This window comes from Rhododendron vialii, chromosome 11a, assembly GCF_030253575.1.
Source record: "Rhododendron vialii isolate Sample 1 chromosome 11a, ASM3025357v1".
Lineage (NCBI taxonomy): Eukaryota > Viridiplantae > Streptophyta > Magnoliopsida > Ericales > Ericaceae > Rhododendron > Rhododendron vialii.
The window spans coordinates 1,692,298-1,708,501 of record NC_080567.1 but is presented as its reverse complement, the minus strand read 5'-3'; the positions used below and the strand labels follow the sequence as shown (position 1 = coordinate 1,708,501).

The 16,204-nt window shown below is 40.9% G+C and overlaps 2 protein-coding genes across 5 annotated transcripts in view; both read left to right on the top strand.

Annotated features, from left to right (window-relative positions):
* Positions 1-15,368, top strand: part of LOC131308104 (uncharacterized) — a 53,471-nt gene extending 38,103 nt beyond the window's left edge. For 3 of the 4 annotated variants that reach the window (XM_058334921.1, XM_058334920.1, XM_058334922.1), the window contains 9 exons: positions 130-273; positions 371-501; positions 2,566-2,653; positions 4,370-4,429; positions 4,496-4,748; positions 6,957-7,108; positions 7,202-7,272; positions 14,330-14,486; positions 14,673-15,368. In XM_058334921.1, the coding sequence (XP_058190904.1) occupies positions 130-273; positions 371-501; positions 2,566-2,653; positions 4,370-4,429; positions 4,496-4,748; positions 6,957-7,108; positions 7,202-7,272; positions 14,330-14,486; positions 14,673-14,837 (1,221 nt within the window). In that variant the 3' untranslated portion in view covers positions 14,838-15,368. Of the gene's footprint in view, positions 1-129; positions 274-370; positions 502-2,560; positions 2,654-4,369; positions 4,430-4,495; positions 4,749-6,956; positions 7,109-7,201; positions 7,273-14,329; positions 14,487-14,672 lie in introns of those variants that run through there. The other variant, XR_009194306.1, reaches the window with a different exon arrangement.
* LOC131308106 (uncharacterized) lies at positions 8,373-10,036 on the top strand. The gene is made up of 2 exons (XM_058334923.1): positions 8,373-9,358; positions 9,464-10,036. The coding sequence occupies exons 1-2, from the start codon at positions 8,900-8,902 to the stop codon at positions 10,034-10,036; spliced, it is 1,032 nt and encodes a 343-aa protein (XP_058190906.1). The 5' UTR covers positions 8,373-8,899.
* Positions 15,369-16,204: the final 836 nt, after the last annotated feature.

The window sequence follows — 16,204 nt, the reverse complement described above, 5'->3', positions numbered from 1 at the left end:
CTAGTAACCATAGTGGGTAAATTTATTGGACATTGCCTTTTATACTTATCGACTGATAATCTTGTCCTCAGCATTTAATAGTTGGCCATTGTTTGAGCAGTTTTAGTAATTTTTGGGCATTGATTGCAGGCTCTGTCTTCATATGTATTTATAGCTGCTAATGTCATCCTCTATGCATCAGCAACAGTCCAATCTAGTCATTTGGTGGAATTACTTCCTCCTATAATTCCACTATTAACCTCACATCACCACAGTCTACGGGGTTTTTCCCAGGTGCCTCCCTTTTCAACTGTTGACAGTCGTTTCTTCGTTACCATGCAACATGACAGTGTGGAGCCTTATATAACATCTTTCTAGTTTTCTTTTGCAGTTATTGGTTTACCAAGTTCTTAACAAATTATTGCCTCCTTTGGATTCAAATTCTCATGAAATCGTGACTTTGGAAAGAAGGTGCTTTGAGGATTTAAAAAGATACTTGGCAAAGAATTCTGATTGTGCACGGTATGATGTTTATATGCATTTGCTGAGACCTTATTCAGGAAGTTAGTTTTCTTCTAGAATTGTGGTTTTCGCCAGTTTGATTTACTAGTGGAATCATAAGCCAGTGAATTCTGTTGCTTTTACAATGTGCCTAACTTAGTTCTTGATGTACGTACCTTAATTCTGGTGGTTCTCAATTTCTGAGCTACTAATGGACTCGTAAGTCATGGAGTTTCTGTTGCTTTTTCCAACTGTATGCCTATCACTTTTCTATGTTGAAGCATACATGACAAACTAATTTGTAAGCTGGTAAAGCTTAAGGATGTACTGTTTGTGATGTGTGCTCTGATTAGGATCTAGTACTTAGTATCTTATATGAAGTTTAGTGCTTATGCATTTACTGTAAATGTCTTTTGAGGTTGTTAGTACTTCTTTTCGTCACTTAGTCTTTGGCATGGTATCCAAACTTTTACAAGCAACTTGACAATCAAAATTGGCTTTCATTTTTGTGGGTTGTTGATCATTTGTGCAAGTGGATGTGGTCTACCTGTAACAAACATTTCTAGATATTCTTTTTTGGGTGTGGAGAGCCAATAAATACCTGAAGAGATATTGGTATTTGATTAGAGGTGTTATCTGCATGCATTCTTTTCGAAAACTATTAAACTTTCGTGCATTGTACATGCTACCAAAAATATAACTGGAAGATGTGCGACAGATCTGAACTATTTATTAGGATTCAACCCTGAATGTTTGAGCTTCCTTATGAGTTGTGGAGTTGCATATTAGCTGATGAAAAATTCCACATTGGTCGTCTATTACCAAATCTAAGTGGGAAAGCATTGACTGTTCTGCTAGTTTCTGATGATTATGAAATCTAAGTGGGAAAGCATTGACTGTTCTGCTAGTTTCTGATGATTATGAGTTCTAACATACGTCGGGGATGTCTCTGAAATCTTATACCTTGACCATCCATAGCTACCATGGGCAATAAAGGTGAAATATGAACTATGTCTGCATATAAAGGTACACACACACACACAGATAGATAGATAGATAGAAAAGTATATGCATCTATTGCTGGTAATGGTCAACCTTAGTTGCAAGGAGCTTCCAAAGTGGCTGCGCTCCTGAGATGGGAGCTCAAATTGGCTCTCCCAAGTAAGGAGTGCGTTTCTGTCTTGCTCTCATCGAGTCAGAGGTACGCTCCTAAATAGGATGGAAGCTTCCACACTAATCTCAAGAAAGAAATTTGGACTTTTCTTTGCAAACACATGCAAGGAAGAAGTAAAAGAAAGAAGTAATAGAGATTTATGACTCTCGTCTCATATTTTACTTATCTATGTGTTTAGTCCATAGATTAGATATAAAAACTATATTGAGTGGTCTTATCTCACTCATGTTTATATATAACAAATAATACTTATATACATGCTCCTTTCGGCTCTCCCAATTTAGGATCTTCTACATACCTTCCGTCTTGCTCCCGTTCCCACTTCGTGCAACTAAGTGGTCAACTCTTAGTTGCACGAAGTGGTAGCGGTGGAGCATGGGAATATACAAGCTCCCAAGGTTGGGAGCGTGGAAGGAACGTGTACATTTAATGGAGAAAATAATGTAGCATAGAATATAGACTTTAAAAGTACAATCATTTTAGGGAGTAAAAATATGTGCCAAGTCCACCATTAGTGTAAGAAATAGCTAGTGTTACAATATATGGTTTTCTTTTCAAGATATCATGACTTGGGCCTACATATATGAGTTCATCAAAGACCAATTAATAAAGTCAAGTGATAAATCCGTGCTTTTCTAAACAAGGATTGTACAAAAGCTCCCATCTTCGTAAGGAGCGTGCTTCCATTTTAATGGGAGCGGGCTTCCGTCAAGCTCCTTAGTTGGGAGCGCAGGAGCACCCTCCTAAGGTGGGGGCGTCACCGCTTTAGAAGCTCTCTGCAACTAAGGGTCAACTATAGCTCTTACAATGTACATTTTCCCAACTTCATGCTTAATTTTTGCCTTCTTTTCCTTTTGTGCATAGTTTTCAGAATGTTGTCCATGTGCTAAAAGAATTAATTTCCAGTACAGCTTACGAACATCAATGGAAGGTTATCTTGACGCATTTAATCCCAAGGAGTCAGTGACCCCTGCTGGAATATTCTCTAGTCGGGTTGAGGTTAGAGATGCAATCAAATTTGATCCCCTCATGCTTGCATCATTTGTTTTTTGTACGTGGAAGCTTTCATTTTGAATACATTAACACTTCTTTATGAAATTAGGATCCATTGGAGTATCAGCACGTTTAGCACCTCTTAGACCAGTTTTTCATAAGAGATCAGTGTTGTACTTCCTCTGTGATAGATGAATCCCCTCGTTCGACGTTGCTACTTATAACCCGATAAATCCCTCGTTTTGCCAAGATCTTTACAAGAAATTGCTTGCTCAACTAAGGAAATTGATAGCAAGTCAATCACTTTCTATCTTGTTAACTTTAAGGCTATTCCATCCTCCAAATGTAAGGATCTTATCAACGTTGACCGTAAGCCTTTCCTCATTTGAACCGCGCCCTCTACAGATTCGAAGCTAATGTTTTAACCAAGTATCAAAACATAAATTTCAGTAAGTTCACGGACCTGTAATTACCAAAGGCCAAAGGGTTCCAAGGTGTTGGAAATCATTTGGGAAAGTCGGGTTATTGTTTGTTAAAAAGGTTAACAAGATTAAAAATAATGCTCAACTAAGGATAGGTTGATTAGTTGGGGCATGTCGATAGATGCTAGATGTGTGCTATATCAAGTTGGGGATGAATGCTATGAGCATCTGTTTTTTTGAGTGTGGGTACTCTAGACTTGTTAGGGGCTACATGCTGGGGAAGTGTGAAGCCAAGTCCCAAATTTGCATGAGTACCAAAATATTATGAAGTATGTGAGAGCACCCTCACTTAAAAAGCTAGCTTTTGGGATTAAGTTTTACCCAATACCATGTAACAAGGCATCAAAGCTAGATACTAGGGATTGGTAGGGTGCGTGTCTCTGGCTTGCACTCAGCGTGTACTGCCGAATGAGCACGCTGTGAGGAAGGGTGTGACGCGAATTCCTACACAGAATGGGTACCAAAACAAAATAAAGTGTGAGGGCACTCTCACTATAAAAGCTAGCTTTTGGCGTTGAGTTCTACCCAAAGACTGTATAACAGAAAGAACATTGATAGGCCTACTTGTGGGTTTTCAAGGGAGATGGATTGGGTGGTGGACATATTATTCGGAATTCCTGCTGAAAGAGTCTACAAGCAACCCTTGGCTGCAGCAATTTACTGTGGCTTTGAAGGGAGAGGAATAGCAGACAGTTTCAGAGTAAGGGCATTACTGCTGATACTGATAGAGAATGAGATTAGAGCATGCATTTGCTCTTCGAGGAATTTGAAGAAGTCTGACGACAATAGGCTGTTGGCCTCTCTACGTTCTTGCAGTGCTTTGTAACAAGTTTCCTGTTGCATTTTGTTTTGATTGTCCTGGATTGGATGTTTCTATGGCTACACCTATTGATTCTGGTTTGTTTGCATAATGAAATTTGATATGCCAAGAAAATAAATTAATGTTCAATGAAGGTCAATGAATATTTGTTAAAAAAGTTTCGATAGTCTACTAATCAATCCTCTCAATGACAACAGAGTTTGGTCTCTAAATATTATCTTCAAGTGAAGATCTACTTTGGTGAACTCCAATTCTGGTGGCATGGCCTGTACAGTCACTTTTGTAATCATGTTGTGCTTTGTTTCTGTTGTTACAAACTGGGACGTTTCCTCGCTTATAACTCCCAAATATTTGTTTCATTTTTACTTAGTAGCTTCTTACTTGTCCCTCTTTTTGGGTTACATATGGTCTCTATTGAAGGAACTTCAGTTTGAATGCGTTCCAACATCTCTCATGGAGCAAGTAGCTACATTTCTCAATGTAAGAACTTGCTCAACTTCTGCTTTCTCTTTTATTTGTCGGTGTCTCATGATAAAGGTTGTGCAGGATGTTAGGGAAGACCTCAGATATTCCATGGCTAAGGATGCTGAGACAATAAACAATGAGTGCTTAAGGATTAATGAAGATCCATTATCTGTGAAAACATCAGTGAATGCGGACAAAGAGAAATTGCCAGCCATGCTGCCTAAGGATTTACCATTAGATTTCCAAAAAAAGGTTACTATCTCCAAACATGGTAGGCAGGACACAGACTCTGAGATTTTATTGGGGAAAAATGACACTTCCAAGCCTCTTAGAGGTATGTCAACTCTAGCATTAACTTCTTATGATTGCACAGAATTCTTTAGAATCACGTCCAATTATGGTTTAGAAGCTTATGTATTCGATCATTGGTCCAATGGTGGTACTCATTAAATGTTATTTGGCCTAGCCCAAGCTGAATGTAAGTTAATACTTCACTTTCTTATTTTTGGGTTCAGGGGCGGATGGCCCAATGAGTTATGGGGCCGACGACCGTGTTAACGGCCTGACAGTGCTTCCAACTCTTGATCGAGTATGGGCCCAACTTATGAAACCAGGCGAGAGCAACTTTACCTAAACTCGAAGGGAACATCCTGCACAAGAGAGCGTCATCTCCCATGTGCATGAACACGGTGTGCTGGTAATGCTGGATATGTGCCATTGGGTCTGTGCTCGTTTCGTAGAGTACAAACGCACTGTGTTTCAACTCGGAGGCAGCAGTTCATGTATGCTCCTTGAGAGTGGTGAGGCTGCTATTCGGCTAAGGGCTATACGTGCTTATTCTCATGCAGTCGTTGTGCCCTCTTCCCAACGACCAGGCCTCCTCTCATCCGCTCTTTCCGTCAGACTCAGATCTCTCGTATCTGTCTCTGTGATGCTTTCTGGACCTCTCTTTCTCCAGAGTAGGGCTCCTATCTCTCCTTTTTCGTGGACACTCACCCCTTCGCCTGCGCGAGTTTTGCATTCCACCGTTCCTCTCTAGTGTTCTGTCCTTCCTCCTACCATCTCCACGAGTGCTTCTGGACCTTTCCACCGGGGCCATGCGCTCTTTGAGCCCTCTGATCTCATGCTCGCGCTTTTTCATAAGCACAGCAAGCTGTTCTAGATCTTGTTCTTTGCTCTCGAGACTCTCTTTGAAGCCCCAAACACTCTTGGATTGCCTGTCCTCCGGTCTGTTACCACAGCAAGACTTGGATTCCTGCCTTCTGTTTCTGTGTGCAGACTTTGAACCGCCTTTTCTATCTTTGGAGCCATGAATTTCTTGCAGCGACTTGCTTGGATCGTCCTCCATTCATTTTTGGGTCTGCGAATGTCATTGGTTGATCTCAAAGAACTTGTCGTGTCCCACAGATGGCGCCAATTGGACGGGGAATAAATCCGCATATTGTTGATGAACGTCCTTTGAGATCAAACAGCGTGTGTGCGTCACCGTAAACCTAGTTTCTGCAAAACAAGACACTGTAAGCGCACATTTGCCTCTTGTTGGCAAATGCCCTCCAATGCCTAATTTAGAACCTTGTACTACCAGAGAAACCCTAATTCATGTATGTAGTTCTGTATTGAATAACAATGTACCTTTTTCTGTAGGTGCATAGAATGATTATGAGTTTTAAAAAAAAAAAAGTAAACTTCTCCCTTGCCGCGTGCTTTGGGACCGAAAACTAAAAAATCCAATTCCAATACGTTCTAATAAAATCATAAAACTCGAGTTTTCGAATAAAAAATTTTCCTGAAAACTCTAGTCAAAATAAGAAATTTAATAAATAAAAAGTTTTGAGGCCTGGATCCTCATTAAAAGTCAGTACTCGAGTACATCGAGTTGAGAATAGTGTTTGATACCCTTTTTTTTTCAGTGCATTTAAATCAATGCTCCAATCTGCTATAGATCAAAATTTTGTGATCTCTGTTAATCAAAATATATAGAGTTCTCAGCATGTGTGAGGTTGAAATAGAAATCAACTCGAAGGAAAATTGATGCTACTTGCAGCATAAAAGTCATAAATTTTGACAGGCGGCCGTGTCAATCTGTTACCCTGGAGATATTTTGAGAACTCAAAGGAAAATTGATGCTACTTGGTTATAATTACAGTATTCTGGTTATCATGGAGATATTTTTAGAACTCTATATATACCCTGGAAAACTCCTTCTATATACCCTGTCAGTACTTAGGTATTGTACTTTTCGCTATCTTAGAAATAAAATGAAACTCAATGTGTTGTTTTGCTTTTCGTCTTTGATCTTTGTATTTTCGCTTAAAAGTTAATTTTCTTAGCACTGCATTGAAGTGATCGAGGTTCTTTCTTTCTGGGTATTTCACGAGAAAGATGAAGTAAATATTTCTTAGAAAATTGGCCACTTCTGTTTGTTGAGGACTGGTTAAATCTGACTATTGTTCTTTATTACTCTTATTAGTAGATTAATTTTTCTTCTTATTACTATTCTTGGAGTTATTAACAACTAAACCCGGTACCTCCGTGGAGACAGAAATGGAAAAGGAAGATCAGCTTCTTGATGATTTGTTACATTCAAGAAGTTTAGCTGTGGAAAAGATAAGAGGAAATCGACAGCACTTTATCCTTGTGGCGTCACTACTTGATCGCATACCCAACCTTGCTGGACTAGCACGGACATGCGAGGTGTAACTACATGTTTGTGTGATTATTATCTAAAGTGTTTTTAAAATTCATCTCACACCACATTTTTTTTTGAATCAATAATGGTTCCAACAGGTATTTAAAGCCGCAGGTTTGGCAATTGCGGATGCAAATGTTGTAGATGACAAACAGTTCCAACTAATCAGGTTATGATATTCGCTGATTGTTTACAAAATTACACACAATACTTATGTTAGGTTGCGTTGGAAGTGTTACAGTTGGCACTTGGCAGGTAGTTGACTCATGTTAGCTTGCATGAAATCTCAACATACAAAAATTTGACTAGGTCCGGATTGGTGAGATTAGGATTTTGAGGTATGGACCTCGTTATATTAAGGTCCAGGAATGGTTTCTCCTTTTCTTTTCAAAGGAGATAATACATACTTTGTTGACCGTGCTTCTCCAGTGTTGATTTTCTCTAGTAATTGTGTGAAGAACAACAGGATTGGGCATTTTAGATAAATCCTTGGTCGATCTAGAACAACAGGATTGGGCATTTTAGATAAATCCTTGGTCGATCTCGAAACTTGTTACAAGTCCGTGTACATGTGAAATAGGAGATTCAGTTCTACAAAATTATTGGTCCACTCCGTGAAATTGTGCTGAATTGCTGTTCTGACTCAGTCGAGATCAGCTGAGGCTGTAATGCAGATGCCTTCTCATTCAGCAGAACCTCTAGGCTGCAGTTGCTAAGGTTTTCATGTCTCTATCAGTGTCTTCGAATTGTAATATGGGGGCTTTAAAAGCGTTCACGTGAAGCTTAATAGGGGATTAAGATGGAAAACCAGGAGCATTCAAGCAATATAACGATGGGGAAGAACCCTACCACCATTGCTCCCTTTTCATGTCCAACAAACTCAACCGGTGCATTTACATTGAGGATGCATATTCTGGTTCTACTTTGCTTTCATAGCGGGGTTTTCGGGGACAATTTGTTCATTCGTTCAAGTAAACCGAAGAAGAATCCCAACTCAAAATCTATAGGGTTACGATAAAGAGAAGAACAAAAGGACATATGAGCTAAGGCGACGGCGAAGAGAAGAACCAGGAACACGAGAGAGAGAGAATGTCCGGCAGAGAACGTCCGGCACCCCTCCCGACGCTTCGTCGGCCACGCCAAGGATGTTCTCTCCATCGCCTACTCCCTCGACAACTGCCAGATCATCTCCGCCTCCCGCAACCGCTCGATCAAGTAGTTGATTGTTTGCTCTCAGGTCTCGTTTTCTTCTTGCTTCTCTTTCTTTTGTTGGCGCCTTTTCGTGTGGTTCTTTATCTAGTGTGATGGATAGCATAGATCAATTTCCTTTGTTACGTTTGTCTTCTATAGTTAAAAACCCTAAAAATGGAGAAAATCCTCAAAACCCTAACTCATCCCCTGGGATGAATGTACCGCCTGTTAATTCTGGCTTGGCTTATGCTGGGGTTAATTCTTCCCCTGTGGTTCTATGTCCGGAACTCAGTAAGCCTAAGTGGGTGGATGTTGCCGCTCCTACTTTGGTCCCTTCTGGCTCGTCTCGTATGAATCTGTCTTACTATCCCCCCAAAGTTCGAGATTCGAAGGTTGTGGTTTGCCCTCCTCAAGATGTGATTGATCTTGGGTCTGACCTCTGAACTGGATGTGTTGTTGGCTATTTTCTTGATAAGAAGGCTCCTTTCCATCTGGTTAAGAGCATTGTTACAAGGATTTGGGAAAAGTTTGGAATTTATGAGATCTTAGCCAATGATCAGGGGTTTTTCTTCTTTAAATTTTCTAAGGCTGATGCTCGTACTGTTATGGAGGCTGGGCCTTGGCATGTTGCTGGGAAACTTTTGATTCTCAAACCATGGGAGCCCCAAATGGTGTTAACTAAGGAAAAGCTGAGCACTATCCCTGTCTGGGTACAGTTCTCTAAAATCCCCTTGGAATTCTGGACTGAACAGGGGCTTAGTTACATTGCTAGTGCCCTAGGTAAACCCCTCTATGCAGATGATATGACAGAGAAGGGGAAGCGTCTCAGCTTTGCAAAGATATGTGTTGAAATTCATGTAGATACTCCTCTGCTGGATGTGGTTGAAGTAGAATATGCTAATGGAGCCTCTGCTTTTATCAATGTTAAGTATCCATGGAAGCCATCTCGATGCTCTGAATGTCATGTTTTTGGCCACACTGAGGCTAGTCATATGGTACAGCAACTTGCGGCTAGTAGGCCTACTACTGCAGTCCTTGTTTCTGATATGTTGCCTTTAGGGCAGGTTGTTAACCTTCCTTCTGAAGAAACTGTTGCACAGGCTACGATGAATTCTGTTGGGCCGTTGTTGAATACTTTTGGTTCTCCTGTGTTGGATTCTTCTCAACAGGCTTCTGGATTACCTTTTGTTGGTGCTAGCCCTCCAAAAATGGGGGTGGGCAGCTCTCTGGTTCTGAGCAAATCTCCTTTGATCTCTATGGGTATGGATCCTAGCTCCTCTGCTGTGGTAAGTTCTCTTGGTATTTTACAACAGGAGGATACTCTTTCTGCTTTTTCTGTGTCCAAGTCCAGGAAGAACTCTGGTAAGAAGGGGTCTAATGGTTTGGGGTCACCTCCTCATGGGGCAATTCAGATTGTAAATACATTTTCCATTTTGGAGTCTACAGTGCCTTTGGATCTTCCAGATGTTTCTACTGGGTTGGTTTCAGATTCTGTTGTCCTTCCTCTTTCTGTGGGTGATGTTCCTGAGGATGGAGGAAGTATCCATGTAGACCCTGCAGTTGGTGTTACTGATGGGGTTGCTACTTTGGTGCTCCCTGCTGCTCTTGTTGAACCAATGGCTGAAACTGTGGTAGGTGTGGTGAGTGGGCAAGTGGAGAGTAGCTTTACTCAGCCTGTCTCTGTCTCTGTGGCTGCTAAGGCTGGGAAAGGGAGGAATCGTGGAGCCTCTGGGAAAAGGTAGGCGGTTCTTTCTCATTCTTTCCAATGCTTAAGGTTTGTGCATGGAATACTAGGGGTCTTAATAACCTTTTGAAGCAGAAAGAGGTTCTTTCTTTGGTTCATTCTCAAAATCTGGGACTGATTGGTTTGGTGGAAACTAAACTTTGTAGTGCTTATTTGGATTCTGCCATTAGACATTGTGTTCCTGCTACTTGGAGGTATGTTCATAATTGTGGGACTGATGTTGTTGCTCGTATTGTCATGGCCTGGGATCCTCAGGTTATGACTGTTTCTCTTCTGTTTTCTTCTCCACAGATTGTGGTTGCTAGGGTTGTTGGGTTGGAATGTCATAAGGATTTTTGCGTGTCTATAGTTTATGGGCATAATTGTGTGGTGGCTAGGCGGCAGTTGTGATATGATATGCAGTTGGTTAGTGGTGTAGTTGGGACTGACCCATGGCTTCAGATGGGGGATTTCAATGTTGTTCGGAAAGCTAATGAGCAGCTTGAGGGGTTTGATAGGGCTGCTTCTACTGAGTTTAATGACTGTTTGAATTCTCTTGAGATGGATGATATGCTGGCGAAAGGGTTTTGGTATACCTGGACTAATAAACGTGGTGGTTTAGGGGCTAATATGAGTAAACTTGATAGGGCCTTAGTTAATCCTGCATGGCTGAATTTGTTTCCTGATTCTGAGGCCTGTTTTTTGGCTCCTGGAGTTTCTGACCATTCTCCCGTTATGGTTTCAATTGTTCCCGAGATAAGAAGGAAGAGGCCTTTTAAATTTTTTAATTTTTGGATGAAGCATGCTGCTTTTCAAGAGGTCTTGGCTATGTCTTGGAGTGATCCTGTGCTATGTCAATCTTTTATGTTAAAATTGAGCCTTAAGTTGAAGAGGTTGAAGGGTCCTTTAAGGGATTTCAATAAGCAGCATTATTCCAATATTTGTTCCAGAGTTAAAGAGGCTAGAGATACTCTAACTCAGCTTCAGCAGTCGTGTTTTGCTAATCCCCAGGATGCTTCCTTGCATGAGCAAGAGAAAGTAGCTATGTGTGCATTTATGGAGCTGAGTGCTACTGAAGAATCTTTCAAGAGGCAAAAATCTAGGGTGCAGTGGCTTACTCTAGGTGATAAAAATACAAGATTTTTCCATCAGAAAATGGTTTCTCACCTATCGCATAATAAGATTTTAAGTTTGGTGGATAGTCATGGTGTTAGATTGGAGGATCCAGCAGCTATCAAGTCTGAAATTGTGGGTTATTATCAAGGTCTTCTTGGTTCTTCTTTTCAGGCCTCTAGTGCTTATAATGAATTGGCTCAGGCAGTTACTGCTAGAGTTCCTGAGGAATGGATGAATTCTCTGATTTCCCCTATGACTGTGGATGAAATTCAAGGAGCTTTGAAATCTATTAAAGGGGATAAAGCCCCAGGCCCGGATGGTTACAATTCAGCCTTTTATCATCAGAATTGGGCTATTGTTGGTCCTGATCTAGTGGCTGCTATTAGTCAGTTTTTTCAGTCAGGGTTCTTGCTGAAAGAATGGAACTCTACTGCTATATCTCTGGTTCCTAAGGTTGAAGCCCCTTCTACCATTAAGGATTACAGGCCTATTTCTTGCTGTAATATTCCATATAAGTGCATTACTAAAATTCTAGTGAATAGAATGCAACCTTTTTTTCCCAGCCTCATCAATCCTTGTCAGTCAGCATTCGTGAAAGGCCGAAGTATTGTTGACAATGTGTTACTAATGCAGGAGCTGGTTAGGGGTTATCATAAGGATCAAGGTCCTGCTAGGTGTGCCATGAAGGGAGACCTCATGAAAGCCTATGATTCAGTGGCTTGGCCTTTCCTTTTTGACATCATGACTGTGATGGGTTTTCCTACTCTGTTCATCACTTGGGTTAAGAAGTGTGTCACCTCTGCCATGTTCTCTATTGTGATAAATGGTGAGCTTGTTGGTTATTTCCCTGGTAAAAGGGGTTTACGGCAAGGTGATCCTATCTCCCCTTACCTCTTCTTGCTTGTTATGGAAGGGTTCTCCTCTTTGCTTCAATATAGAATTGGTCATGGCAGCTTTACTTATCACCCTAGATGTTTGTCTCTGCAACTTTCTCATGTTATCTTTGCGGATTACTTGTTTATTTTGTGTGGGGCTGACCAATCCTCTTTTCAGTTGATCAATACGATGTTGACTGATTTTTATTCCTTTTCTGGGCTTTGTCCTAATTTGCAAAAGTGTAGTGTTTTCCTCTCTGGAGTTGATGATGGGGATAAAAGGGGTTTATTTTCTATTCTTGCTATCTCTGAAGGTGTGCTCCCAGTTAGGTACCTTGGTGTGCCTCTTATCACTACAAGACTTCATGCAAGTGATTGTCAAGCCCTTGTTGATAAGATTCTCAAGCGTGTTCAATCTTGGACTAACAAATTGCTGTCTTATGGGGGTAGAGTGCAGCTTATCAGTTCAGTTCAGTTCTGTTCAGTATGCAGAATTATTGGAGTTCCATCTTCATCTTGCCTCAAAAAGTCCTTAAAACTATTGAGGGGGTTCTTAGGGCCTTTTTTCTGGTCTGGGCCAGCTTTGAAAGCTCAAGGTGCTAAAGTCAAATGGAGAGATGTCTGTTCTCCTAAAGTAGAAGGTGGGTTGGGGCTTCGGGCTCTTCCAGATTGGAATAAGGCTGCCATGTCTAGACATCTTTGGGCCATAGCTAAAAAGGCTGACTCTTTGTGGATAAGGTAGATTCATTCCTATGTCATTAAAGGTCAGTGTCTTTGGTATATGAGTATTCCTCCTTCTGCTTCTTGGACTATTAGGAAGATTTTTAAGCTTCGCAGTTTGGTTCAACCTTGGATAAAATCTGTAGTTGGTAATGGGCTTGATACTTTTCTTTGGTTAGACAATTGGCACCCTCTCGGGCCTCTCTTTTCTAGATTTGGGGAGAGGGTCGTTTATAACTTGGGGAGATCTTTGTTTTCTAAAGTGGCCTCTATTATCAGTAATGATTCCTGGTGTTGGCCCAGAAGTCGGAATGCTGTCACCAAAGAAATCATTGAGCACACTCCTACTACCTTGGTCCCTAATTCTGGTCAATCTGATTCTGTGGTTTGGCTACTGAATGCTCACGGGTTTACTATCAAATCTGCTTGGGATAGTATTAGAGAGGTTAAAATAGATGTTACTTGGTGGAAAGTGGTCTGGTTTAAGGCTCATATTCCTCGTTGGGCAATTATTCAGTGGCTGGCTGTTCATGGTAGGCTTGCTACGAAGGACAGATTGCAGAATTGGGGTACGGTGCCCAATACTTCGTGTGTTCTCTGTAATGCATCTCTTGAAAGCCATTTACATCTCTTTTTCATGTGTCCTTATTCTTCCTATATTGTGGGGCAGCTTTTGAGAATCTGTGGCTATAGGAGGGGCTTGATTAGTTTGGATCAAGAGATTGGTTGGGCTAGTCAACATATGACTGGCAATGGTTTGCAGCAGTCTTTGTATAAGATGGTGTTGGCTGCCTCTCTTTATCATATATGGCTGGAGAGGAATAAGCGAGTTTTTCAAGGCTCTCAGAGGGATGCTTTATCTCTTGTCTCAGTGGTGAAGACTGATATCAGGAGTTGTTTGAGTCTTTGGAGGAAGGTGAAACGCAGTGCCAAGAACCAAAGGTTGTGTGCTATGTGGAATATCTCTGAGGCTATTTTCTCCACCGTTTGATGACGGGTCTAAGTATTTTGTTGGTGTTATCTTTGTTTTGTTTGGGTGAGTAGTTGGTAGGCTTTGTTTTCTTGTTGTTGTTAGGGTAGGAGCATGTTCCTAGCCTCTTTTCCTTTTTCTTGGCTATATGTTGTGTTCGGGGGTAGCTCCTCTGTTTTGTTATAAATTTTTACCTTACCCAAAAAAAATATAACGATGGGGACGAGTGTTATATTCCTGAACTTATTGCCCAAAGCTTTCTTGGGAAAGTAAAAACATTAACCTACAGGATCTTTTAATATTCTATGTAAAAATCTTAGGTTGGAAAGTTCAAGTTCAGTTGACATATTTGTGGACCTGTTTGATTTGCTGGATCAGACATTGGATTGCATTGCGAATCCAATGCGTTCGCCTATTAGTCGAGGATTATACACCTGTTGGGCAACCTATCCCACAAAACATGGGGTTGTGGGGTATTGAATCCTCTCAATAGTAGTCCAATAGGATTACTTGTTTGTTAACCGACCAATCAAAGAGGGCTTCTGTGTGCATAACTGAAAGTTGGGAATAAACCATCTGTAGCCGTAGTATTTAGTTGTTAATTATTAACAAGCTTTGTTTGTCCTTCCAGTGTGACAGCTGAGAAGTGGGTCCCAATCATAGAAGTTCCGGTGAGTAATCTGAAAGTTTTCCTACACAAAAAGAAGAGAGAGGGTTTTTCTATCTTGGGTCTGGAGCAAACTGCAAACAGTATTCCTCTTGACCAGTATGACTTCCCTAAAAAGATGGTAAGTCATTACAAAGACTCTTAACCATCAGTTTTTTGTTCTAATTGCTTGATGGCATTGCATCAGCGTATACTGCTTTGCATTTTGCAGCTGCATCTGTATTATGTAAGCATTGTACCAATCAACCATGCAGAAGTGTTCCTAGTCTCTTAAACAATTTCATTTAATTTACGGGTTCGCCTACAGGTCCTGGTTCTTGGCCGTGAAAAGGAGGGTATACCAGTAGAGATAATTCATATTTTGGATGCTTGCATTGAAATCCCTCAGCTGGGAGTTGTCAGGTCACTGAATGTTCATGTCAGTGGTGCCATTGCTCTCTGGGAGTACACTCGACAGCAGAGATCCGTATAACCCTTCATTCTTGCTGCTGACACTGGAATGCCTCTGTTTCAGTTATTAGGTCACTCAATATTCATGTCAGCGGGCCATTGCAGTCTGAGAGTATACCCGACAACATGAAACAATATAAGCTCATAGTTTCAAGATAAAAACATCATACGTTGGTGTTTTGGATCCTTGCACTGGAATCCCTCAGTGGGGAGTTGTTAGGCTCTCGTTTCTCAACAATGTCCATGTCATTGGTGCTGATATGCTCTTGGAGTATAAGCTATTAGCACTTATCTCCCTATGCATCCTCTTTTGGACCCAGGCTTAATGCTTTAATTTTCCATGCATCACAAGGAAGGCACTTGGTTGCCTGTGTAATCTATGTAATATTCAGTTGAATAAATTTGGGATATGATTTAGGCCCAACTCTTTTTGGGATATGATTTTCGTGGAATTAATCAGGTGTGCTGCTACTAACATTCAGTTCCTTGAGAAATTTGGAATAATGTGTTTACCATTTTTAATTGTATTGTTTGGGCTCTAGATTTGCCGGCATGATATGTTTTTTTTTTATGGAAGTTTGCTCTGCATTTTTGTGGACTCGAAATCATGCAAGGCAGATAATCAATATTTTGCGTGATTTAATTTCACTGATGAGAAATAGCTTGAAGTTGAATTTTTTTTTTTGGTCACACTTTATATATCAGTGGGGGTTAGCAGGAGGTCAGTATGTTAGTCAACATGGGGTTTAGATGCTGTCCATAGTTGTAAACTCCAAACCCTTCCCTCGTGAGAACCAACTTCACCAAGCTTGGAACATGATTTTTTTAATGTCTTTTGTGCTTACCCATAGAACTGCTAAAAAGAAAGTAAAGTGGAATATAATGAAAGAAGACAAAAACTTAAGGGAAAATTTCAAAATGACACATGATTGAACACCTGTACTTACAAAACCCTATAATTCAAACACCTACTGTTATATTCTGTTCATTTTGTCAAAAAATGTATTGACGTGGCATTTTTTTGCTGTTAAGTGCGTCAGTTGCACATGATAGGATTTCAAAAGATGCACACAATCAAATCCCTCCTTTCTCTCTCAATCTCCTCGCCTCCCCCTTCTCCCATGTCATCATTCACTCTTCCACCGAGAACCCCAGTACTCCTCCTCTGGCAACATCACCACTGACCCCAAAAAAATCCCCTCCGATCTCAACGTTTTGCGTCGGCTACAACTGCCTCGTCTACCACCTCCTCAACCGATACCACTACCACACCCCAAGGCCTTCCTCTCCTTCTCTAACCCCAGCATCATCGTCGTAGGCATTGATATGGCGTCGGTCGCGAAGAAACTCGACGAGGTCTACAAGATTAAGATTGCGAATGCTGTCTGG

Coding starts and splice junctions, on each gene's coding strand:
- LOC131308106 (XM_058334923.1), top strand. CDS start 8,900: ATGGAGGCTGGGCCTTGGCATGTTGCTGGGAAACTTTTGATTCTCAAA. Junction 9,359..9,463: donor ATATGTTGCCTTTAGGGCAG/GTTGTTAACCTT, acceptor TCTTCTCAACAG/GCTTCTGGATTACCTTTTGT.